Source organism: Podarcis vaucheri, assembly GCF_965113315.1.
Source record: "Podarcis vaucheri genome assembly, chromosome: 6".
NCBI lineage: Eukaryota > Metazoa > Chordata > Lepidosauria > Squamata > Lacertidae > Podarcis > Podarcis vaucheri.
The window spans coordinates 76,059,203-76,083,900 of NC_138764.1; the positions used below are offsets into that span (position 1 = coordinate 76,059,203).

Consider the following 24,698-nt stretch of genomic DNA (forward strand, 5'->3'; position numbering starts at 1 on the left):
CCTCCAGTCTGCAGGGACCTCACCTGTTCTCCAAGAATTCTCATGACAGAGGCTCTAAGATTGCACCAAGAAGCTCCTTCAGTACCCTTGAGTGCAGCTCATCAGGCCCTGGAGATTTGCATTCATTTAAAGTAGCTTGGTGTTCCCTTACCACTTCTTTTCCTATCTTGAGCTGCATCATTTATTCTGTTATCACCAGGTTGGGCACTGCTTTCCTTTAGAGTGAGGACAGAGATAAAGTAAGTGTTGAGCAGTTCTGCCTTCTCTGTCACCCAACAGCATTTTTCTGTCTTCACATAGAGGACCTACTACTTGCTTATTCTTCCTCTTGCTTTGAACATAGCAGAAGAAACCTTTTGATTTTTAAATTTTAACCTCTTTTGCAAGCCTAGGCTTATTCTGAGCTTTGACCCACCTGACCTCCCTGTAACTGTTGGGTATACTCTTCCTTCATGATTTCTCCTTTCTTTCATTTCTTATACATGCCCTTCCTAAATCTCAGCTCATCTGTAACCTCATGCAACTACACTGGCTTCTTTAGGTGCCTCCCAGTTTTCTTTCTTGTTGGAATTGTCTGCATTTGGGCCTTCAGTATTTCACCTTTAAGAAACTCCAATCCCATCTTGGACCCACTTCTCTTTGAGTATTTCTGACCAGGGGATATCACCCAGTAGCTCCTTAAGCTTTTTGAAATCAGCTTTCTTAAAGTCAAGAGTGCTTGTACACTCAGTTTTCTTTTGTCTCTGCACCCGGCTTTCTATTGTTAAACAATTGCATGTCAGAAATCCTTGCTGATCTACACCCTTGGGTAGATGGGAGAGAGTTTGCTGGGTGAGTCGTGCTAAAATGAAAGATGCAGCAGTGCTTTTTGGAATGCAGATGGAATTAATGAATGCAATTGATGGGGTGGAAGGATGATAAAGGCTGTTGTGGTAGTAAGATGCAGTACAAAGGTGAAAGTATGATTTAGCTGCCACTGCAAGGCTAGCAAAACAGGAGCCAACCAAGATTCCCAAGATTCATCTGGACTGTATAATGTTTACAAGGAAGTAAACCCCATGAGACTTATTCACAAGAAGCTAATCATATGATTGCAGCCTTCAAGGACAATGTCCTCTTCACGTATTTGGAAACACAGGCACCCTTCTTCATTATATTGTTTTGTAGATCCCTTTGTCAAACCTTGATGTTGATTTTTCAGGACTGAGTCATGGCTCAAACAGAGCCCTAAGGAATTTAATACTTTTTAGTTGTTGGGGGCGGGGTGGAGAAGGTTTGCTTTAGAGAACAACAATTGAAGCAGGCGTTCATATCAAACAGAGAAATCAAATAAAGTATTAGATGATAAAATGGGCTGTGGGTGAGGTTAACATGTGTCAAAGAACAAAAATGTATATTTTTGTGATGCTTAGGGGTGGGAATATTCATTCTCAAAATAAGTTCTGTATTGAAGCTGATATGTAGCAAGTTTAAGACAAACACAAATAAACAAAATGTTACCAGGAGGTAGATATCATGATCATGTTCTGCTTGTGAACTTTTCGTAGGATCTGGCTAGGTGCTGAAATTCAAAATGGTGTTCCCCCAACTTGGTGCCTTCCATATGTTATGGAACTACAAATCCCATCAGCCCCAGCCAAATACAACACTGGGAGGGCACCCTGGTGGAGAAAGTTCCAGAACGGAAAGTCTAAATTTGAGGGGTGAGGAACAATTTCAGATCCAACATAGTATAGTATGGATTTGCGCATGTAGTGAGGGTTAATAATAATAATTTTATTATTTATACCCCGCCCATCTGGCTGGGCTTCCCCAGCCACTCTAGGATTTCATTTTCTCAAGTAGTGCAGCCATTTCAGAGAATTTTCTCAGGACAGCCAGAATGCTCTCCATATTAGTGATCATCTGTAACACTAGGCTGAGGAAACCTCATTTATTGCCTGACCTACAAAAAGAACAGGATTGTTTAGAAAGGATTAAAGGGTCAATGGCCTTTTGCTGTCACCAGCTGAGCTGCAGCAGTATTATTTACAAGCTTGTTTTACTCCAGAGTGATTACTATTGAAGATTTCTAAATTTAAAACTATGTACAGAATGTCATGGCTAGTGGAGCCCCTTTATACACAAGGCAAAAAACAGGAGAGTTGCCACACCACTATAAAAACACATAGTCCTATATATGTAGTGTGACTGTAATGAATGCAGGTCAGATGAGGACCAGGAGACCAAACAGTAACATGAACTTTATAGAGCAGGTGGGATTCCCCCCACCCCCAAAGCTCAACATAGTTGCAGTTGTAGAACAATAAAATGCACATAGCACTTTGAGTGAGTATGAAATAGTGTAGTCCTTCCCAGATTTGAATGCACTGTTAAATTAGTGGGCAAAGGAGAAATCAACATACCCAACAGCAGTACAGAACAAAGCTGCCAAACCACATGTTCCACTATGAAAAATCATGGGAACCCAAACTCAACAAGGGCAGGCATTGCCCTAGGAGGTAAATTTGTTGGCTGAGTGATTACATTGGATTTGGAATCAGTCATGGTTTCAACTAATGTATTGAACAGTTACAGTACAATCCTATACGTGCCTAATCAGAAGTAATCCCTGTTGACTTCAATGCGACTCTAGCAAGTGTGGACCGCAGGTTTAATTAACCAGTAGGAAAGCTATGGTACTATTCCTATGAAGTAAAAATTACTTAAAGGTAAAATCTTAAGGATTATTATTTTAGTTTTTAAAATGCAATGCAGGGGCTCTGTAGAGATAGGAACAGCAATTTATTTCACACTAATTCCATGGCAATTTATAGCACAGGTAGCGTTCAATCATACTTTCCTTACTGTCAAAGCATGCAGATAAGTCATATGACTGTTGTCCTTTTCACTAGCGATGATGTATTGTTTAGCCATTGATTTGAAGGCATACCAAATAAACTATTCAAAAGCTAAACCAAAATAATGTTCGAAGCTTCTCCCTACTCTGCAAAATGATAATAAAGCCTGTTTTCAGAAACTATAATGATAGTATGTATGCTATCTGTAAGAATTAGAGTCTAAAGATAAGGGATTAGAATTAATTTGGTATGTGTTTTGGTCAGTTTTCTTCTTCTGGATGCATAAGCAGTAAAACAAAGAGACTGTGAGTTCTAGGATTTCTTTTTTTTATTTTTTTTATTTATTTATTTTTTGTGAGTTCTAGGATTTCATTCTAGTTCAGGAGAACTATGAATATTCGCAACACAAGGCTGCCTGGATTTGGCTGAAGTGGAGAGTGTTTTTGCTGTCCGCAATAACCTAGTTTGTTAACCCTATGCCTAATTAAGCACACTGCCTCCAGGAAAAGAGAATGGTAATTAATTTTAAAATAGATAAAAGGGAGGAGGGGAATGCAATGTAATAAACAGCCATGTTGTGAGGGTTGCAACCTACAACCAAGACTGGCAAAATAAATGAACAAAATCAGGTTATGTAAAACAGGCTTCTATCGGTGCCAGTTCTAATGAGTTACACAGTATCATGTAAGCAAAAAAAGGAAGCTGGTCGACCTGTCCTTACTGCACATAGATTAGAATTGTGGAGTTGGAAGGGACCTTGAGGGTCATCTAGTCCAACCCCCTGCCCACAGCCGTCCTGGGTGAGCTCCAATCACCAGCCTTCTGGTTAGCAGCCAGATGCACTGAGCCATTGCCAATAGGGAAGAAGTCTCAAGATTGGAAAGCTTTAATTGTTGGAATCCTGCATTGCTTCTTCCTCTACTGTATTTCAATTTCTCATTTGCTGACGCCTTATATATGCTGCTGGTCAGGGAATTCAGAAGTGTTTTTAAGGGGCTCTGTCAAGACAGGATGAATGCTACCTACTTTTTGGACACATTTCTGTTTCCTTAATTTAGTGGACAAAAACGTTATAAGCTCTTATATTCAACATTGATGAAATTAGTCATATGTACGACTATGAATAGGGACGCGGGTGGCGCTGTGGGTAAAACCTCAGTGCGTAGGACTTGCCGAACGCATGGTCGGCGGTTCGAATCCCCGCGGCGGGTGAGCTTCCGTCGTTCGGTCCCAGCTCCTGCCCACCTAGCAGTTCGAAAGCACCCTTAAGTGCAAGTAGATAAATAGGTACCGCTTTATAGCGGGAAGGTAAACGGCGTTTCCGTGTGCTGCTCTGGTGCCGGTTCGCCGGAGCAGCTTCGTCACACTGGCCACATGACCCGGAAGTGTCTGCGGACAGCGCTGGCTCCCGGCCTCTAGAGTGAGATGAGCGCACAACCCTAGAGTCTGTCAAGACTGGCCCGTACGGGCAGGGGTACCTTTACCTTTACTTACGACTATGAATAAATATTCATATTTGTACATCTGAATAAATAAATGTAATAACTAGCAGTTGATGCTCTGAATTTTTTATGTTAATCTGGCAGCGGTGAGACTGTAGCGCTATCTGTTTCATCACCCCAGCACCACCTCTGGCCTCCATCCTGTTGGTTCTGTACTGACAGGGTGGGAAAAACCCATAATGGGTTTTTACACTCATTTGAGGACTGTTTCATTTTTGTGTGGTAGGAATTGTCACCAACAGGAAACCCCACCCCCACTTAAATTATATCAAGGCACCTCACTCCCACATAGCTGTGGTTCTTTCCACTGCATGCAGTGGTGCCAAATGCTGGAATTCCCTCTTCTACACAACTATGCAACTATTAAAGGTGGAGGGCCCCTGCTCTTAGGTCTAGCCACCTGTTTGCATGTTACACTTTGGAAGGAATGGATGAACTATTCTTGGAGGGAAAACCCTGATTTAATTTAAAATCAGAAGAAATCCTGATTTAAATTATCATGATAGACATTATTTTTAATTGGCTTGAAATTAAACTTGTCTCTTCGAGCTGTGCAGTATGCATGGCACAATCCTATGCATATCTACTCAGAAGTCCCCCATTGGATTCAATGAACTCACTCTCAGGAAAGTGTGCATCATATTCTACCCTCATGCTGCAGTCTGATAGCACTTACCTGGGAATAGGTCTTTTGTGGGACATACAAAGCAAACCAATCAGAAAAGAAAGAATGACATCTGTTGACATCAAAGAGACATGAAATGTAGAAGTTCCTTGATACGATATGCCCCTCAAGCTTGTTTGTGCAATGTCTACATCCATAAGAAAATGTAGGCTGCTATCCTTAATTGACTCAGCCTTGCAAACTTTCAAGCTAAACACAAATGTTGATCAAATTCCAGAGGAGCAGCCATATGGGCCAGAACTGGAGGCAGGCAGCATACACACATGTATACATCCTGAAGATGGTCCCATGCAGCAATGAGCCTTCTTTGAGCCTAATTGTGGCTTATTTTATTTTATGATTCCCTTAAGCTGAAGATCTCAAGGTGGTTCACAGCATAAAATAAAAACAAAACCAAAATGCACAGTAAGAACAAAACAAAGACACATTTACAAAGAATGTTAATCAGCCAAAGGCCTGGTTGAACAGAAATGTTTTTGCCTGGTGCTTAAAGATGTATAATGAATGAAGGTGCCAAGCAAGCCTTCCTGGGGAGAGCATTCCACAAATGGGGAGCCACTGCAGAAAATATCTATTCTCACGTTGCCACCCTCCAAACCTCTCGTGGAGGAGGCACCCGAAAAAGGGCCTCAGATGATGCTCACAAAGCCTGGGTCAGTTCACATGGGGACAGGCAATCCTTGAATTACTGCTGCAATCCTTAGTCACTTAAAGTTTTATAGGTCAAAATCGGCACTTTGAATTGGTGCCAGAAACTAAATGGGAACAGGTGCAGTTGGGCTATTGAAATGCTCAAACTGTCTTGCCCTTATGAGCAACTGAATTCTGCACCAACTGAAGTTCCCAAACCACCTTCAGAGGCAGCCCCACCTATAACACGTTGCAGTAATCTAACCTAGAGGTTACCAGAGCATAGGCGACGGAAGTTAGGCTATCTCTGTCCAGATAAGGGAGCGGGTAGGCCACCAATGAAAGCTGATGGAAGGCACTCCATGCCACTGAAGCTACCTGATCCTCAAGCCACCTTCAAAGGGAGTGTAAAACCCCATTAAGAGCAGGCAACCTCCCAGCCATCTGGTATAGGGAACCACCCACTAACAATGCCTCTGTCTTATATGGATTGAGCTTCTTTCTTAAAAAAAATAATATTTATTGCTTTTACAACAATTTAAACACTACAAAAAAAAACCACAATACATTACAATACAAAGACACTACCTTACACTAAAACATTAAACTAACAAGACAAAACAAAAACAATTTAAAAACATATCAACAAAGAAAAGAAAAGAAAAAATAAATAAATTTCAATCTCTTATCTTTCTTTCACATATTTCCACGACCTCCTCACACCTCCCTTTTTGTATTCCACTTCTATTAATTATTTCAGCAATTCCTTTCCATCTTCCCCTGTTTCCTATCCTATAATTATCTTAACACATTTCAACCTTATTTTTCCTTTAATACTCTATTAATCTATTTGTACTTAATTCCTTATAACCTTTCTACTAAAGCCATATCACTTCATTCCAACATTCTTCTAGCATTCCTTACTTTTACAATATTTCTGTAAATAGTCTTTAAACTTTTTCCAGTCTTCTTCCACCGACTCTTCTCCCTGGTCTCGGATTCTGCCAGTCATTTCCGCCAATTCCATGTAGTCCATCAACTTCATCTGCCATTCTTCCCTGGTGGGTAAATCTTGTGTCTTCCAATACTTCGCGATGAGTATTCTTGCTGCTGTTGTTGCATACATTAAAAAAAATCTATCCTTTAGCACCAATTGGCCCACCATGCCCAGGAGAAAGGCCTCTGGTTTCTTAAGGAAGTATATTTAAATACCTTTTTCATTTCATTATAAATCATCTCCCAGAATGTCTTAATCCTTGGGCACGTCCACCAAAGGTGAAAGAATGTACCTTCAGTCTCATTACATTTCCAACATTTATTATCGGGCAAATGGTAAATTTTTTCAAGCTTAACTAGTGTCATGGATTGAGCTTCAATTTGTTGGCTTTCATCCAGTCCAGGCAAGACAACAGTCTAGCACATCTATTGCCATACCTGCAGATGTAAAGGAATAAGTAGAGCTGTGTGTCTTCAGCATATTGCTGACCACCTACTCCAAAACTCCAGATAACCCACTTAACAGTTTCATGTCGATGTTAAACATCACAGGGGATAAAATTGAATCCTGAGGAACCCCACACTGAAGGCTCTACAGGGCCACAGAGCACTCCACAAGCATCATTCTCTGGAAACGACCATCCAAGAAGGAACAGAACCACCGCAAAGCGATGCCACCAACGTCGATCTTGGAAAGCTGCTCCAGAAGGATACTATGGGTAATAGTATTGAAAGCTACTATTACCATGGGTAATAGTATTGAAAGCTACTGAGAAATCAAGGAGAATTTATACATGGCAGTTTCTGTGCCAAAACCAGGCCTAAATGCCAACTGAAATGGATCTAGAAGATCAGTTTCCTCCAAGATGGGCTGAATCTTTTCTGCAACCACCTGCTCAAGAACCTGGCCCAAGAAGGGGAGATTAGCAACTGGCCAGTAGTTACTTGGAGTTTCCAAGTGCATGGAGCGTTTATTAAGGAATGGTTTTACCACTGCCTCCTTCAAGCAGGCAGTGACAATTCCCTCTCGCAGGGAGGCATTAATAACCTCCCTGGCCCAGCCAGCTGTCCCCTCCCTGATAGTTTCTTTCAACCAAGAGGGGCAAGGGTTCAGAGTGCATGTGTTTGCCCTGACCGATCCAAGCACCTTGTCCACATCCTCGAACCTTACCAACTGAAACCCATCCAACACAACAAGACTAGACGGTGCTCTGGATTCCCCTTGAAATTCATGCGCTGTAACAGTGGAGTCAAGATCTCTGTGGATGCAAGCGATTCTATCCTAAAAAATGCTTTGCAAACAAGTCACAGGGAGTCTCCAGTACTCTTTCCTTTCATGGAAACTGATCCTTTAAAAGTCTGAAATCTCTTACCCTTTGGATAAGTGTTTATATGCGTGGGGAGGAAGAGTTTGAAACACAATGTTTTTCATGTTTTGTGAGATCAGCATAGCAGAAATAGCAGCTTACATTTATGTTACAAGTTCAGCATTTTTACCACTGCATTTTGCTTCCTGCTGATCATTTTCAAGTAAAATACCACAAGAAAGAAAGTAAACACACCTGCACACCCCAACACACATAAAAAGGCTAGCACGAATCCAAATTCTGGTTCCTAACGCCATCTAGTGTCTGGCTTCTGTTCTAAAATATAGGAGTAAATAGTCTACCAAGAGCTAATTCAATGCTTTTTTAAAATCAGGACTGTGTGGAAGCCCCAGAGTCTGAAGGTATCTCCAAGGGGTTCCACAACTTTCAAAATCTCTTCACCTTTCCTTCTTGCACCAGCCTGTCACTCACACTCTTAAGAGTGGGAATGTCTATTTGTAACATGTGGCCTAGTCTTAGTACTAACATCTTAAATTGGGTCTGGTAGCTCCCTGACAGTGCAGGGCTTTCAGAACAGGTGTGCTACTGGAATGGTTTTATTGAAATGTATTGTTTTATATGTCTTTTTTGTAGTGAAGAGTAAGTCAAATAGATAATAATAATGATTTATTAAATCAAGTTTCCATCACAGCTTCTAGTAGAAATTACCTTTCACATCTTGATATTCTCAGTGAGGTATTTTTTAACTCCTGGGCCCAGTTCTGTAATGGAAGGGAGAGTGCAGCTCTAGACTTTTTTTGTGCTGACTGGTGGGAGTTGTAGTACATCTGGAGGGTATTGGGTTGGTGAAGGCTGTTCTGAACTTTGTTTTTGGTTTTTTTAGCCATCCAAGTTTGGGCTTGTTAAACTTATAACTAAATTCCACAATAGAATTGCTCTTAGGCAGAGGCCAGCATAGTGCTGCAGTACTAACTATTCCTCCTTCTTGTTGGCTATAGTCAAATGCTTTCTCAGACATTGCTTTTTATAATTGTGCAAATGGTTTGTGCATCCATTTTGCATGTGTTTAAAACATTAGCAAACTTTGATCTATTGTTGTATTAAAGGCAAGCTTTCTAACCTCCTTAAAGTGGGTGTAACGGCAGTGTCAGCCCAAGACATTTTGGTACCGGAGACAAACCACAAAATGGTTTCTCCCCTCCCATTAAGGAAGAAGGGGTGGATTACGATTTGCAATGTGACCAAGTGAGGGGGGTGGAATCAAATCAAGCTTGCCTGACGGTTGATGTGGAAATCAAAGCCCATCATGGGTGGGAAAGAGGCCCATTCTAAATTATGACAGGTGGGTGCAGAACCCAGGAGACTTCAGAGGGCAGCCCCATGGGCATAGTTATCAAATAAAGAAATAAAAATACTTAACTAAAAATAGAAATTGTAGAGATTTTGACAGATTTTCCTGAGCACTGGGAGTCAATATAAAGTAATCTAAAACAACTGCAGTTGAGACATTTCATTCCAAATCTGCTAGGTAGAGCCGGACAGAGGTTAATGACAGGTAGGTGTCTAGCCCCAGCCTAACAAAAATCCTGGCTTCCTGCCTTCCTAACATAAAACCTGCTTAGGACCCTTCTAGGAGCTGCTCCCTGCAAGGTCTCTAAAGGCTTACTGTTCTAGGGGGTGCATGGGTAGTGGTGGGTCTTTGTCGTTAAGCAAAGGTGTATTTGGATAGTACAGTGGTACCTCGGGTTAAGTACTTAATTCGTTCCAGAGGTCCATTCTTAACTTGAAACTGTTCTTAACCTGAAGCACCACTTTAGCTAATGGGGCCTCCTGCTGCTGCCGTGCCGCCGGAGCCTGATTTCTGTTCTCATCCTGAAGCAAAGTTCTTAACCTGAAGCACTATTTCTGGGTTAGCGGAGTGTGTAACCTGAAGCATACGTAACCTGAAGCGTATGTAACCTGAGGTACCACTGTATGGCTTTTGAGTTTTTTTTACAAAAACCCTTGCGATTTTGCTGTCTTAAATTTCTGCAAGCTGCTTGTTATTGCTTGAATTCTGCAGATTTGAAAACTTTTTGTGGGCTGTATTGCGGTCCTTTTGCCTATATATATATATATATATATATACCACTAATAACACAGCGGGGCTTACCTCCGCGTAGACATGTACGCATAGGACTGCATTGTTAGGAATTTTAACAACAAGGACGCAACAGCAGGACAAATTAAAACGAACCCGGCCCCTTTAAAAGTGTCAACGAAAGGGCTGAGCATAGAACGGCATTACGCATGCGCACGCCGCCCAAGCCTGCCTGAAAATTCTTCCCTTCACCTTACTCTCCCACCGCTTTTCAAGGGAAATATCACGCACGCACGCGTACTTCCGGTGGAGAACGACCGTAGGGGGAATATGAGGACTTATTTCGCGCGGCGCGGAAGGTTCTCAAGGCGCGTGCGCGCCGCGTAGGGTGGAAACAGGGGCTCTAGGGTGTGAATTTTCTGGCGCGGCCGGAAGTGTCCAGAGAGACCTGAGCGCAGCGTCCGATTTCTCTCCCGCACTCCCCGCCCCTCACCCACTGCGGGCACTATGGAACCGGGAGCTTGAAGGAGGAGCTGCTTGCCTTTGCCCCAGACATGCTAGCCGGCCCCCTTGGTGCAGGTAAGCGCGGCCAGGCGACCCCCCCCCTCCGCAAAAAGCCACGGCCCACGACGCGCTCTCCCTCCGCTGGGCCCGCTCCCTCACCCGCTCTGACCTCTGCGCTCCGGGCTGCCTCGCTCCTTTATTATTCCCGGGTTGGAGGCCTCGACGCCCGATCCTGGCGCCTCCTTTCCCGGGAGGGTGTAGTCGGAGGCGGGGGGGGTGTCTTCTCCGGGCTGCCTCCCTCAACGGTGTGCGCGGTTGTCCCTGGCCGGGAAGCAGCTCCTCTTTCCCGGCAGACCGCTCCTGGGAGAAAGTGCTCCCTGCGGGAGAGGAGTTGCTCTTGTTTCCGGTGGATCCTGGAGCCCCCCATGGGGCGCTTAAGCAAAGCTAGGCCCTGCCGAGGCGAAGCAATATCCCTTTCCCCACTCCCACCCTCTCGAGGAAGAGCCCCTACAGCAGCTGCCTGAGTGAGTTAACGATTGCACTCCAGTTTGTAGTTGTTGCTGCTGCGCAAGGTTGGCCAGCTGGCAAATTCTGGGTTCACTTCTTCTCCCAACTCGGAAATAGGTAGCAGGATTTAAACTTAAACAGCCAGAGACACATGTTTATTAGGCAAAGATGCTGACACTGTTGGTCAAGCTCAGGTGGATGGAAACTATACTGTTGGCATGTCATCAAGAGGGACTTGAGGTATAAATGGAGCCATGTGTTGTCATGAATTTGTTTGCGCCTGTTGCTGCTTTTACCTTTCGGCACTCCACAGCTTTCTGCAAAAAAGAGGGGTAATTATAGTGCTTTGCGACAGAGGAGTTGTAAAAATCGGCAGCACTGATGTGCGAGAAGCACTTTGAAAAAAGCGCTATGTATAAATGCTACGCATTAATACTGTTTGTGGAAAGAGTTTATTCCCTTAAAGCAGGGGAGCAGAACCTGTGGGTCTCCTGTTATGGTTGGCTCCTCATGCCCATCAGGTCCAGCCAGTATAGCCACAGTCACAGATTATAGGAGTTATTGCTGAAAACATTTGGAGGGCGAGAGGCTGGGGACGGCTGTCTCATTCCATTTGGGGCAGCTGTAGTCTGTAATCTAGTCTGTGTATTTACTGCCTTTCATCCTAGTTGTTTGAAAACCTAACTTGAAATCCTGGCTTCTTTGAAGCTAGAAGTTACTCTTACTGACAGGATTTTGCTGTTTTGTCTCATGCCTGAAGGCAAACAGCCAGTTACTCTACTCGCTGATTTCCCCAATTTAGTTGTTTTTTAAAGTTATTGCTATGAAGATCCTGTTTTTACTTAAAAAACAGGTTTGCAAAAGGACTGCTTTTCAAAAACCTGGTAATGTAATACCTCGGACATATTCATAAAAAAGAATTCAGTGTTGCACTCTTCTGATTGTTCTATCTGTGCAAGTATTGTATTCCCCCCCATGCAGTTCTGGGGGCTTTCCTGACCCTCCCCAAGCCAATTTCATAGGCAGGAGGAGAAAGCCTCATTGTGCAAGTAGAAGTCCTTATGAAAGTAAAAGTAGAATCCTGCCCACAATACCTATGAATTTGTATGTGGTTATATATTGGTTTATGTTTTGAAGTTCTAAAAAATAAAAGTAAAAATGCAGCAATTAACCTAAGAACCTGGCAAATTATAGGCTCAGATCATGTGCACATATGCCATTTTCAGCCCTCAGCAACCCAATCGGAAAAAGTACTCAGAATAGTAACACTTCTTGAAAGACCATACATAAAATAACTTAAGATAATTATTGCGGATTAGCTGAATAGCATTTCTTCCCACTCTCTATCCCTTCAGTGGTCTACATGCCATTCTGAATATATGTGTGAGCTGTGCCCAAAGCAGCTTACAACAAACATTCAAAATATCAAAATACAAAGCAATGGGGTGGGGTTGCTGTTCTTGCAAAAACATGCAGTTGTGGTATTTCTGCTGTGGCAAAGCAGTGTGGTTGTACATCTATGAACAAAAAACTCCACATGAAGCAGATCGAAAATAAGTATACCAGAGAGTATGTGTCATTGTTCTTGTCATGTGAAAATGCAGAAGAGCAAAAAGGAGATCTTTGTTTGGGAGCACAATATACCATAGTAAAATTTTGTAAGAGGGAAGGGGGAAGGTGTCTACCTTTATGGTGTGGTGCTGAAGGGGCATTTTTGCATACTCCCTCCCCTCCCATAACAATACAATGCACTAAGTAAGGAATCCTCTGGAGCACTATTCTTTTGTAAGCATAATGGTAGCAGACATAATGAACAAGAACAATAGAACAGTTATGCAAATATATAAGGAAAACTCAGCATTTGAGAAAAATAATGCAACATGTGGATGCATTTCTTGTATTATAAACTTAAGACCCCAGATAAGCTGGAAGCCGGGATTGCTTTTTGTCAATTATGTTTAGCGCGTAGGCTGTGCACATTTGGAGGTCAGTTATCTTGCTTTATTTATCTGCTTTTTGTAACATGTAAGGTTTACTACTGTAATGCAATTATGTGAATCTGCCTGTTAGACTATTGTGCAGAATGCCACTACTAATTTCCTGACAGGGAAGTGGGAGCATATTCAACAGATGTGGCAAATACATTGGCTTGTTGTTTGCATCTGTGTCCAGCTTAAGCTTCTGGCACTTGCCCTTTAAAGCCTTTCATTTTTTGAGACCTAAATACTTGAGAGACTCCCCCTCTTGTTTTGAACCTCCATACTGTCTGCATTCTGTAGATCCCATGCTCTTATGATCCTCTTCCCTTTGTGGGTAGACTAGAAGTAGTGTCCATACTGTAATGGCCCTAAGTATTACCCATTTCCAAGAGGTACATTGTTAATCTCATTGCCTTCTTGAAGGTGTACGAAACCATTTATCTTGGTAGGCATTCACAAAAAAGGTTGTGTTTCTGCTCTTACTACATTTTTGTTTTTATATTATACTTATGTAAATGTTTGGGTTGTGTGAAGTCTGTTGATTTCAAGCAGTCAGACTGCTTGGTAAATATGTTTAGGATTGAAGTGAGTGGCTCTGTTTGGTCTTACATATGGAGATTTAAAAGCTTGGAAATACTATCCTGGCTCCAATATAATCGGAACAATAATAAACAAATAGTAGTAGTTAAAATGTTCCTTAGGTGAGTTCTATAGGAAAGGCTTACATTCAAAGCCCAAAGGAACCAGCTCAGAAAAGAAAATACTTGGCTTGCCCTCAAGGCTCTACAAACTTTGGAAAAAGCCAGCAGATTTAATTAAATCTTTATTACTTTAAAAAAACACACAACCAAAACTATTCTGTAGGACTAGGAGAAGCTTTGGGCATGTTCAAGTAAGTTACGTATGTTGTTGCCTCCCTTCACATCAACTGTCCTGGGAACTCTCAGGTTGAAAGGAGGAATACAAATCAAGTAATAACGGAGTAGCCTCACCTACAGCTCTGTGTGCAAGATATGTCATCAACTTCTCCATAATGTACTGGCCCTCTTCACCAGCTCCCTGGTCTAAAGCTCCTCCTAGAACCGGGGAGTTAATAATTTTAGGTGTTAGTACAGGGGCTGCTGGTGTTTGGGGGTTTTTAAACTCCATCCTCTTCTTTCTTCTTTCCTATCTTTTGGGTCTCAACCGTTCTGCTTCTCAAGCTCTTTTGGCTCTCGGATCGCCCTTCAGTACATAGCGCTACTTGTCCTTGGGCCTTCTGTGAAGTTCCCCCAAAGTGTGCAATGGGGAACCTGTGGAGTGTGGACCTTCATATGTTGTTTGAATACAACTACTGCCATCCCTGAACACTGACCGTGCTGCTGGGACTGATGGGGTTGGAGTCAAACAATATAGGACCATAAGTTCCCTATTCCATCCATGTTACAAGAGGTTGCCAAGGAAGCAAGATGACACACAATATTTCAGTACATTATTAAATTCTCCATTAGGCTATAATTACTGATGTTTGGATTTTGGATGTCAGGGAATAAACTAACAGTGGCTGTGTTTGGACGATCATACCATGGCTTAATAATATATGCACAGACCTTTTTGCCCCTGTACTTAGCCCCATGTCTCCCATTCTTGGTGTACCACAGTGAGCCAGGAAGTGCTCAATTGATCATAGTTGCCTGTTTCATATGAAATGGGAAATGTTGCCTAGTTTGGAATGAGGTGGTATTCTAGACTAACGTCAAAATACAGTTTTAAGTTCCTGGCTTATTTGAAATCTGCTAATGACCATTTCCTATTTCAGCCAAAACAGGCAACTATGGGCAGTTAACTTAATGTGGTACAGCAAGAGTGGGTGCCGTGGGGACCAAACTACAGCACACTGAGAGACTGGACCACATGCATGTGCTTGGTCACTTCTCAGCTTAGCTAATAAAGATGAATTATGTTTTGTAGTATTGCAAGATGCTGCCTATTTCTAAAGTTGAATTAATGTGTAGTGTACAAACTTTAAAGTGAAGAAAAATCTGTTGGCATCCAATAGATCTTGTCTGCTTACACAAGTAGTACACCAATTGGGCATGGAGGTAAACAATTCCCTCCCTGCTTGCTGCAATGCCCCCTAAATTGGGTTTAAAAAGTCCCCCAACCCTTCAGAACAGATTTAGGGATGTGTGGTACTGCAGGGGGGGAGTAATGATACCTGCCTGCCTCCCTATTCTGCTGGTGTTTTCTTTCTGTCAGCCGACAGTTACAGTAAAACCTGTATAATAATTAGCCTAACAGTAAGAAGGGTATAAAAATAGAATGACACCAGGGGGGAAATGCAACAGAGAAGAAATGAGCTTATATTAAAGGAGGACAAGAGGATGCTTGCTGAGAGGAGAGAATTCCATGCATCAAGGGCCAGGGGAGTGAAAGAGATGGCATCTGCACAGGAAATGGCACAAGGAAATGAAGGTTTAATAATAATATTATCATTTCATGAATGGAGGGAGAAAGGAAAAAGTAACTAAGACAGATAAGGGGTAAGAGCAGGAAAATACTTGTAAATTGAAACTTAATTGGGTCAGTAAAGGAAGACTATGAAGAGAAGCACATGGGCTTGTGTTGCATGTCATGCTAAGCCAAATAATGGTAAAGCATAAACCTAGGGGTTCCCACAGGGCAGATTCTGGCCATTTTGCTCCTCTCCAGTCATTTCGCTGCTGTGTAGTGCTGTGCTAAACCATAGTGTGGCTTATCATGTCATCTGAAGGTTAAGCTCCCTCCAGACTAACCATGAACTGTAACCAAGGTTTGTCCTATGGCTTAGCCGATTTATAATTAGCATATTTAAAGGACTACATGTTCTAATGATCTCACCCACTTATTGAGGTTCCTCGGGAGGTCCTGTTCTGTGTTCCACTATTGCGGCTGGGAAGTGCAGTTGGGAATGTGGAACAATGCCTTCTCAGTTGTAGCAACCAGGCTCTGGAACTTCCTCCTTCCCCTGTTAAGTTTTCACCACTATTTTCTGTCCTTTAACATGTCCTTTAGTTGCCCCTCCTGTATTTGGTAGTTTTGATGCGGCTGACTTTTTCTGTGGCTGTTTTTGCTTCATTCTGTGCTGCTCAAAATTTTATCTTGTCTGTCTTTTCTTAATAAAGCAACATGGTTTTTGAAAATTCTGCTAACTTTGTTTTATTGTATGCTATTTTGAGGATACCTTAAACAGAAAAGCGGTTTTAAAACTTCAGTTTACACACAGCAGAAACCAGATTGGGAAGTGTCAAAAGGGGAATTGGAGAAACAAAACTGAGGCATTGGTTGTTGAAGTGTAGGAATGAAAGAGAGAACAGAAAAAGAATAACAGTTCTAGGGAGGAGGAGGATTCAGAAGGCTTTTTTAAGTATCAGGGGAAGTAGCATACTGTATATAAAAGCAAAGGGAACAACACCAGAAGAGAGAAAGAAATGGAGAAAAGGATGGGGAGGCAGGGACAGAACAAGAGATATACAGAAGGGGTCGGGGCAGGGTAGAGGAACACTGGATAAAGTCAAGAAGTAGTGGTGGGTTTAGCTAAAGAAGAATGTTGTCAGAAGCAGAATATAGAGAATAGCAAAAGGAGGATGAAGATTCGGCAAGAATGATGGAGAATTATATCAGAGTATTGCAACCCAACGAAGAAGAGCATAGTTAAAGAGAGCACTTTTACTGATAAAACTAAGGCGAGATGAGTAATATTGCTTGGAATTAAAGCACGTGAGCAAAATGAAAGCATGAATTCATAATGAGTGGAGTTACTGAGATTTGCAGAGATGTTCAGCAGCTTTGATGTAGGAATAAAAATAAGATAAAAAGGGAGACTGCTAAAGTAGAATATCAGTTGTATGATGGAAACCAGAGCAAAATAGTCTAATGTGTGACCATTCAGAACACAAAATACACAACTGCAGAATAAGGAGATTGCAAGAGAAAAGACTGATGAGTTCCCACAGATATCCAAGTGTAGAAAATGAAGTTCTCAAATGGTTCAGAAACTTTGGGACATGTCCAACACTGCAGTTCTGCTAGTGCAGTAAACTTCTGCTTGTGCAGCAGAACTTTCCCCATCTCCCCAACTCTCAAATCCACTTCAGACAGCTGGAGCACTCTCTGGAGCATATTTTTAGGATGCACAGGGGGAGGAAGAGGAAAACATGTTGCATTAGTGCACAGTGTTGGATACACCCCTAGAGGAAAAATAAAATGGAAGAAATTAAAGCAAACAAAATGATTTGAGAGAGGAAAATGAGCAGAATGAAGACTAACAATCAATTCATTTCTTCATATTGCAAGATCTAAGACTGAGTGATGAACCTTTTTTGGTCCAAGGGTCACATTTCCTCATTGTCACACCCTCCATTCAGGGGTGTTTAGACCAAAGATGCCATGATCACACTGCATATCCTCTGCCTTCCTGCAGCTTAGCTGATCTGTGAAGATCAACAGAGAAGCATGGAGTATTTTATTTCCCATTGTGGTGCTCAGCTGGGCGGAGAGGTTTAAACCACTCTGCCCTGCCCAGCACTGTGATGCTACCCTCCAGCTCCCAGCCCAGTTTACCATTGGTAATGATCCTGAACAAAGCTCCTTTCCTCTAGCCACCATTGGTCTGAGCAGATTGGAGTTCTTAGGAAATGTCTGAGCACTCTATACACTTTATGGAGCACTTGGCTCAATGGTGGCTGGTGGAGTGGCATTTCATTCTGTGCCACTGGTAAACCAACTTGGGGACTAGCAGACATTAAAAACAAAAGACTAGGCAGACTATAGTCTTGTATTGCCAACGCAAAATAAATTGGTGTATAGAAGAGTGGGTGAAAGCAAAAGAACTTGTGTGAGGAAGTGCTGAACAAGATTCAGAATGTGAGTCAATGTGGATATTGAAGTTGCTAAGAATAAGAGTGGGAGTGGAGAAGAATGAGGCAACTGTAGACTCAAGGATCACAGTAGCTGGCTTCAAAGAGAGAAGGTGATGACAGGCTTAGCTCTCCTGTCTACAACTGACTCCTCTCATCTGAGAAATGCATATTGCAAGTAGGACAACAAGTACAAAGCAGAAGAAACTTTTTTTAAAAACAACCCCCCCCCGGTAAATGTCTTAATTTCCTCCCCCACCCTGGACCAAATGAATATTCTTGCTCTAAGTCTACTCCTGCTCCTTAGTGATCCGCTGGAGGTGGGACTGCTCTCTCCTTGTCAGAAGGCGGCATTTTATACTTCATTATCCTGAACTAGTTGGAATGTCTACCATCCTAATGTACAGTCCTTCTGACAGAGAAGTGGCAAGCATGTGGCCGTTTCCTATTCTTCCACACAGGAAATTTCTGGCTGTAAGCCATTTTCTTGTCCAGGAAATAAAAGTTGATTGCTTAGGAAGTGTGTGGGAGTGGAGGATATCCTTCTGAATGTATCAGCTTTGTTCTGAGTACAGTACTTTCTCTGTTTGTGACAAAGGTGAAAGAATATATTTGTGGGAGGAGGTTATACTGCTAAAGGGTTTTAGTTCAGCTTCCCCCCACCCCTTTGGATAAATGTTATTTATATACATCTCCCAATTTTATGGCAGTCCTGTTTGAAAGGCCACTTTCTGCCAACTCTTTCCTTTTGGTGCTGAGTGGAAGATAGACATCTATTCAAGAGAAGAAGAAAATCTATTTCACTACTACAGATTTTTCTTTTAGACTTGTAGGGGAAGTAGTACTTCTGATACGTTTCCTTCTCTAATATACATGGCCAAGCATAGTGAGCAAGCTTAGATACACTTGGGATTAGGGGCTGGCGCTTCCAGATCGGAAGATGCAAGTTCCAAGGATTCCTGAGTTCTGCCACTTCCATTTTTAGAAGTTAACCAGTTTTATGTCAACATAGTGACTGGCACTGAAGGGACACAGCTTATTAGTAGTTTTTGAGACAGGCTTTCTTAATGTAGCATGTGTACACGCTACTCAACTACCAGAATCACAGAGGTATCCTTTTGCATAAGCACGTGAAACGCAAGATGAGCTGTTTGTGAAGTTCCAGGTATATAACCTACTGTAATACATTTGGTCACTGTTCTACATTTTCCATGGATACAATGCATCATTCATGAGGTTCTGCTGATCATTGCATAGACCACGTCTAGCATAGTGTAGGCCAGGATCCTCAAACTTTTTAAACAGAGGGCTTGTTTGAAAAATATATGAACAAATTCCTATGCACACTGCACATATTTTATTTGTAGTGCACAAAAAATAGGGAAAAAATACAATATTTAAAAGGAAGAATGATTTTAATCAACACAAACTTATAAAAATTAATTTTTTATATTTTTTTATTTTGACTGTGTCAGACCAACACGGCTACCTACTTGAATCATAAACTTATAAGTATTTCAATGGGAAGTATGGGTCTGGTTTTGGCTAATGAGATGGTCAATATCTGGTTCCATATTTGTCACTGCTAGTCGTAGCAAGTGATGCAAGTGTTCATCAGTTAGTCTGGATCTGGTTGGAGATTTCAGATGTTTCATTTGGGGAAAAGTCTGTTCACAGACATAGGTGCTGCCAAAGATGGTTGCAATTTTGAGTGCATGGTTCCTGAGATTAAGAAATGTCTCAGAAGGGAGAGATGCATCGAAATTAGTGGGGCTGCTTGATTTGATTGCGTCTCATTGGGAGTTGCGAGGAATAAATGCGGAGGGCAAAAACCACAGACCTTGAGCTCTGGGAGAAAAAATGTGGGATGGAAATTCAGTAACTGCTCAGTCCCACTTTGGGGGGGGGGCGGGATTCGGATGAACCCATACCCATTTTTTTTTCCAAAGCCTGCCTCCGTCTGGGCTCCTCTTAGATGGCAGGCAGACGTTTACTCATGAGCAACCTGATGCCGAGAGGGGAAGCGCACCTTGGATCACAGCCCAGCCCCCGAGCACTTTTCCCAGGACAAATACTCGCTAGGATGATGGTGGCCATCTTTTTCCTTGGACATAATCCCCAGTGGCCCCAAGGGGGGCTTCCTCATGAGTAAGCACCAGAGCCCTGCGTTCCTTGTAAGCGACCTTCTTCCCCCTCCATGCGTAGCTCACCATCAGTGTGGAGGCCACCGCAGGCGCAGGAGACAGAGGGCGAGCCTGCCCAGAGGAGGCGGCAGCTGGAGCCACTGAGCTGGACTGCAAGGACAACAGCGGCCGGGGCTGGATCGGGTGGCATGCCACAGCGGAGAGGGTGATGGAGCTCAGGGCACAAGCAAGCAGCATGGTGGCTGGGATCGAGGGAGGCGAATATACTTGGGGAGAGACAGGCCAGGAGGGGGAAATTCTGACCCGCCTCGTTCCTTCCCGTCTGCTCTGCTTAAAGGCACAATGGTTCAAGCTCTCCAAAGCACGTTAAGTCTCCTCAACAGCTTCATGGCGGGTTCTGCAATGGCCGGGTGGGCCGGATTTAGGACCCTGGCGGGCCGTAGTTTGAGGACCCTGGTGTAGGCCATGCTACACATGCATTATAGCTTTTATATGCAGCACTCTTATTAGAAACAATGTGCCTTTATTCCAGCATTGTCTGTATACAGCAGATTCACTGCCATATTATCCCATTTTAATAGCTTTCCTGAACTATTAGCTAGTGTTTCTTGTAAGGCTTAAAGCCAAAACAAAGCAGCTCTTTATTTATTTATGGCATTTATATACCACACCTCATAAATATTCCAGGGTGGTTTACAATGCACTTCTATATCTACATTATACTAAAATTTCTATTTCATTTTCCCGGTCCAATAGCGATGGCTTAAAGGGGTTAACGGTATATAGCAAACCACATCAAAAGCAACAATAACCACAACCCCTCTCAACTGAAATACTCAAATGACATATGTAGACTGAAAACAGCAGAAAAGAGCCTTCATTCAGTCTCAATATGGCAGCAACTGCATCTTCCCATATAGTCTCTCTGAAGTTACTTCACTGTGGGCAACTAAAATGGGTGCCCCTTCTAGCTTTTGAGAAGGGTTTACTTGTATAGGCCTTTGTGGCTAGAAGGCGGAAACCCAGGGCAGTAGCAAGGGGGAGAAGAACCAAGGTAAATGTGGCAGGTGATGTGCAACTGCCTCCCCAAGTGCAATACTGACTTAACATACAGAATGAAGTCTATCTCCTAACCCTAGCCTGCTCCTTAGCATGCACTGATTTCATGTGGGGTGCTTGGAGTTGCCTCCGTGGGATACATGGTGCACTGCTGTCTCTTTGAGGTTCAACTTCCTTTTTCTGTGCTCCCTCTTCTGAATATTTTTCAGTAATGTGAAGCTAAAATGTGTGATGAGACCCAATCACCATGGCAAGCTTGTGGAAGTGCATGGCTTTCTGCACAGAAGAGGTTTCGAGCAGCTTCTGTGTATTAGTCAGTTCATGCGAGGTGGCTCTTTGTTGGTCTGAGCGATAGTTGAGAAAGAAGTGCCAGTATACTCTGGCACTACAATAATATTATTGCACTCCAGTGTTGTCAGTTGCATGAACTGTTTCCCGTTCCAGTTGGCCATAATAGGAACCAAAGTTACAATCTGGATAAAAATGGAAAGTAACTATTAAAAGCACATCCTTAAGTGTCAGAGAGGCTTGCTGGTTCTGCTTTCCAACTAAAGCAAACTGAATAATAAACCATGGTGAGCGGAAGAGTTATGTCAGCTGATAAAAGTTCAAGGGGTGGCAAAATAACAGCAACTTCTGTACTGCAGGATACGCATCTGCACAAGAAAAACTATACGTTTCATTGGGCTAAGGGTTGCACTTCTTAGTTATATTTTGTGAAAACAGTGTCCTTTGTAACCAAAGTAATATCAATTAAAATGAATTTTAAGTCTTTTTTATCCTTTCCCTCCTTCCAGGTACAGTCTACTCTGCAGTATAGAGGCATTATGTACTCAGAGTGGAGGTCCCTACATCTTGTACTTCAAAATGATAAGGGTCACACCAGTGTACTTCACAGCTATCCTGACAATGTGGGGAGAGAAGTGGCAAATGCTGTTGTGCGTCCCCTTGGCCAAGTCTTAAATGCTCCATCGGCAGCTGGCAGTGAGAGTTTACTGAAAACAGACAAAGAAGTGAGTAGTTCCCCAGTTGAAGTACATATAGTCTCATCATTACAGGCATTTAAGAGGGTTATAAAGACCCATTTGTTTAGAACAACCTTCTCATTTATAGTTTCTATGATGTTCTGGTTTGATTCGGTGCTGAAATAATTTTAAAGCTTTTTTCTTTCTTTTGTAAGACTGTGTATTGCTTATATGGCTGTGTTTGTTGGTATTTTACTGTTAATTGCACTGTTCTTTTATAGTAGGGATGGGGAACCTGTGTCTTTCCAGAGGTTGCTGGACTACTTTTGTATCCCTGGCCATTGGCCATACTGGCTGGTACTGAAGGGAGTCCAACACCATCTGAAGGACCACAGGTTTGCAAGCTGTGCTGCATGGCAGTAATTTAGTTAGATGTAAAGGTAAAGGTACCCCTGCCCATACGGGCCAGTCTTGTCAGACTCTAGGGTTGTGCGCTCATCTCACTCTAGAGGCCGGGAGCCGGCGCCGTCCGAAGACACTTCCGGGTCACGTGGCCAGTGTGACATCGCTGCTCTGGCGAGCCTGCACCAGCGCAGCACACAGAACGCCGTTTACCTTCCCGCTATAAAGTGGTACCTGTTTATCTACTTGCACTTTAAGGGTGCTTTCGAACTGCTAGGTGGGCAGGAGCTGGGACCGAAAGACGGGAGCTCACCCCGCCGCGGGGATTTGAACCGCCAACCATGTGATCAGCAAGCCCTAGGCACTGAGGTTTTACCCACAGTGCCACCCGCGTCCCCCAGTTAGATGTAGTGCTCATTATATTTGATATGTTAGAATTCGTCCTGTGAGTGTTTAACCATAAAAAGTGACATAAAAGTATATCTGATAAGTAGATTTGCTCAGCAACCCTGTGTACAAGCACCTTATCTCTCGCACAACACAAAGTGTGATCTTGGCATGAGCAACCTGGCTTGAATGTCAAGGTAACTTAACTTAAGGAAGTTAATGGAACCTACCTGATATTGGGTGATTCTCCCAGCAGACTCCCATCTCATGTTATTTGGGAGAGTTCTACCTTCTTGAGAGGCTCTTTGAGGTCTTCAAGTGTATGTGGGGTGAGTGGGTACAGGAAACTTCCATTTAGGCTACAATCCTGTACCCACTTAACTGTGAGCCCCCTTCAGCTGAGTGGGATTTACTCCTGAGTAGACATGTGTAAGATCCAAAGTCAGGTAGATCTTCAAATCCAGGTCTACATGCTATGGTATTTCCGGATTTAAAATAATACAGTTGTTGGAGGATGAATTTTCTGTTATCTCTTACTGTGTATCCTTTGTATATCTCATGTTAACAGTGCTATGCTGTGGTGCCGGTTTTCATTTGGAAGAGTCTACCAAATGGGGAAAGGTTAAAAAAGATGGTCATGTAACTTTCCACTTCTTCTTCTCTTAGGTAAAATGGACCATGGAGGTAGTTTGTTACGGACTGACCCTCCCTTTAGACGGTGATACTGTAAAGCACTGTGTTGATGTGTATACAGACTGGATAATGGCTCTGGTCTTTCCTAAGGACTCAATTCCTCTACCTGTTATTAAAGAACCAAACCTTTATATTCAGAGCATTCTCAAACATCTACAAAATCTATTTGTACCAAGGTGAGAACAGTGGAGAGTGAATTAGTTCATGTAGGCAACATGATTACAAGCCAAGTGTAACAGTAACCAGCAGACATTTATTTAGAAGTGTAGTTAAAAGAATTGTTGTTGTATTAACATGGAGGGTAAAAGAGCCCCATAATCTACTGTTTTGGAGGTTGGATTTTAACACTTGTGTATTTAAGAAAGCATATGTCCATAATTTGAAGCTGCAAAAAAAGAGGGGGGAAAGGATTTGAGAGGGTGTATGCTCTCTCTGGTGAAGATGTCAAAACTGGAATAAAAAGTTCATTCTGAAATTATCCAACTTTTATATGCGCATATCTCTGTTGCTGGATTTTGTGCTAATTGAAGTTGAAGCTTATTTGTCTTTCCTTTTTGTTAACATTTAAATTTGCTGAACAAGAAAAAAGCAAAATGTATGTCTACTGCAGCAGGAATCCACAAACAGAGAAAAGAAAGCTGTCTGAGAATGTAAAATATTAATTCTAAAAATCTATACCCTACATATTTTGAAGTACAGTATTGGGAACAGTCCCTGAAAAATAGTTTATCAACAACAATACTTTGTTACTGTCAAATACAGTGGTACCTCGCAAGACGAATGCCTCGCAAGACAAAAAACTCGCTAGACGAAAGGGTTTTTTGTTTTTTGAGCTGCTTCTCAAGACGATTTTCCCTATGGGCTTGCTTCGCAAGACGGAAACGTCTTGTAAGTTTGTTTCCTTTTTCTTAACACCGTTAATACAGTTGCGACTTGACTTCGAGGAGCAACTCATAGAACGCAGTGTGCTAGCATTTTATGAGGTTTTTAAAGACTGGTGATTTTTGAAGCTTTTCCAAAACTTTCCCAACACCGTGCTTCGCAAGACGAAAAGAATTGCAAGATGACAAAACTCGCGGAACAAATTAATTTTGTCTTGCGAGGCACCACTATACAATGG

The 24,698-nt window shown here is 42.5% G+C and overlaps 2 protein-coding genes across 5 annotated transcripts in view; one reads left to right on the forward strand and one right to left on the reverse strand.

Annotated features, from left to right (window-relative positions):
* The window catches only part of NDRG3 (NDRG family member 3), a 58,781-nt gene extending 47,902 nt beyond the window's left edge, over positions 1-10,879 (reverse strand). Inside the window, exon 1 of the mRNA XM_082228675.1 lies at positions 10,735-10,879. The gene's annotated coding sequence lies outside the window, so the exon portion shown is untranslated. The remainder of the gene's footprint in view (positions 1-10,734) is intronic.
* The window catches only part of RALGAPB (Ral GTPase activating protein non-catalytic subunit beta), a 58,668-nt gene continuing 44,393 nt past the window's right edge, over positions 10,424-24,698 (forward strand). Inside the window, exons 1-3 of one of the 4 annotated variants that reach the window (XM_082228628.1) lie at positions 10,424-10,640; positions 21,929-22,144; positions 23,552-23,754. In XM_082228628.1, the coding sequence (XP_082084754.1) occupies positions 21,959-22,144; positions 23,552-23,754 (389 nt within the window). In that variant the 5' untranslated portion in view covers positions 10,424-10,640; positions 21,929-21,958. The remainder of the gene's footprint in view (positions 10,641-21,928; positions 22,145-23,551; positions 23,755-24,698) is intronic. The other 3 variants (XM_082228627.1, XM_082228630.1, XM_082228629.1) reach the window with 3 other exon arrangements.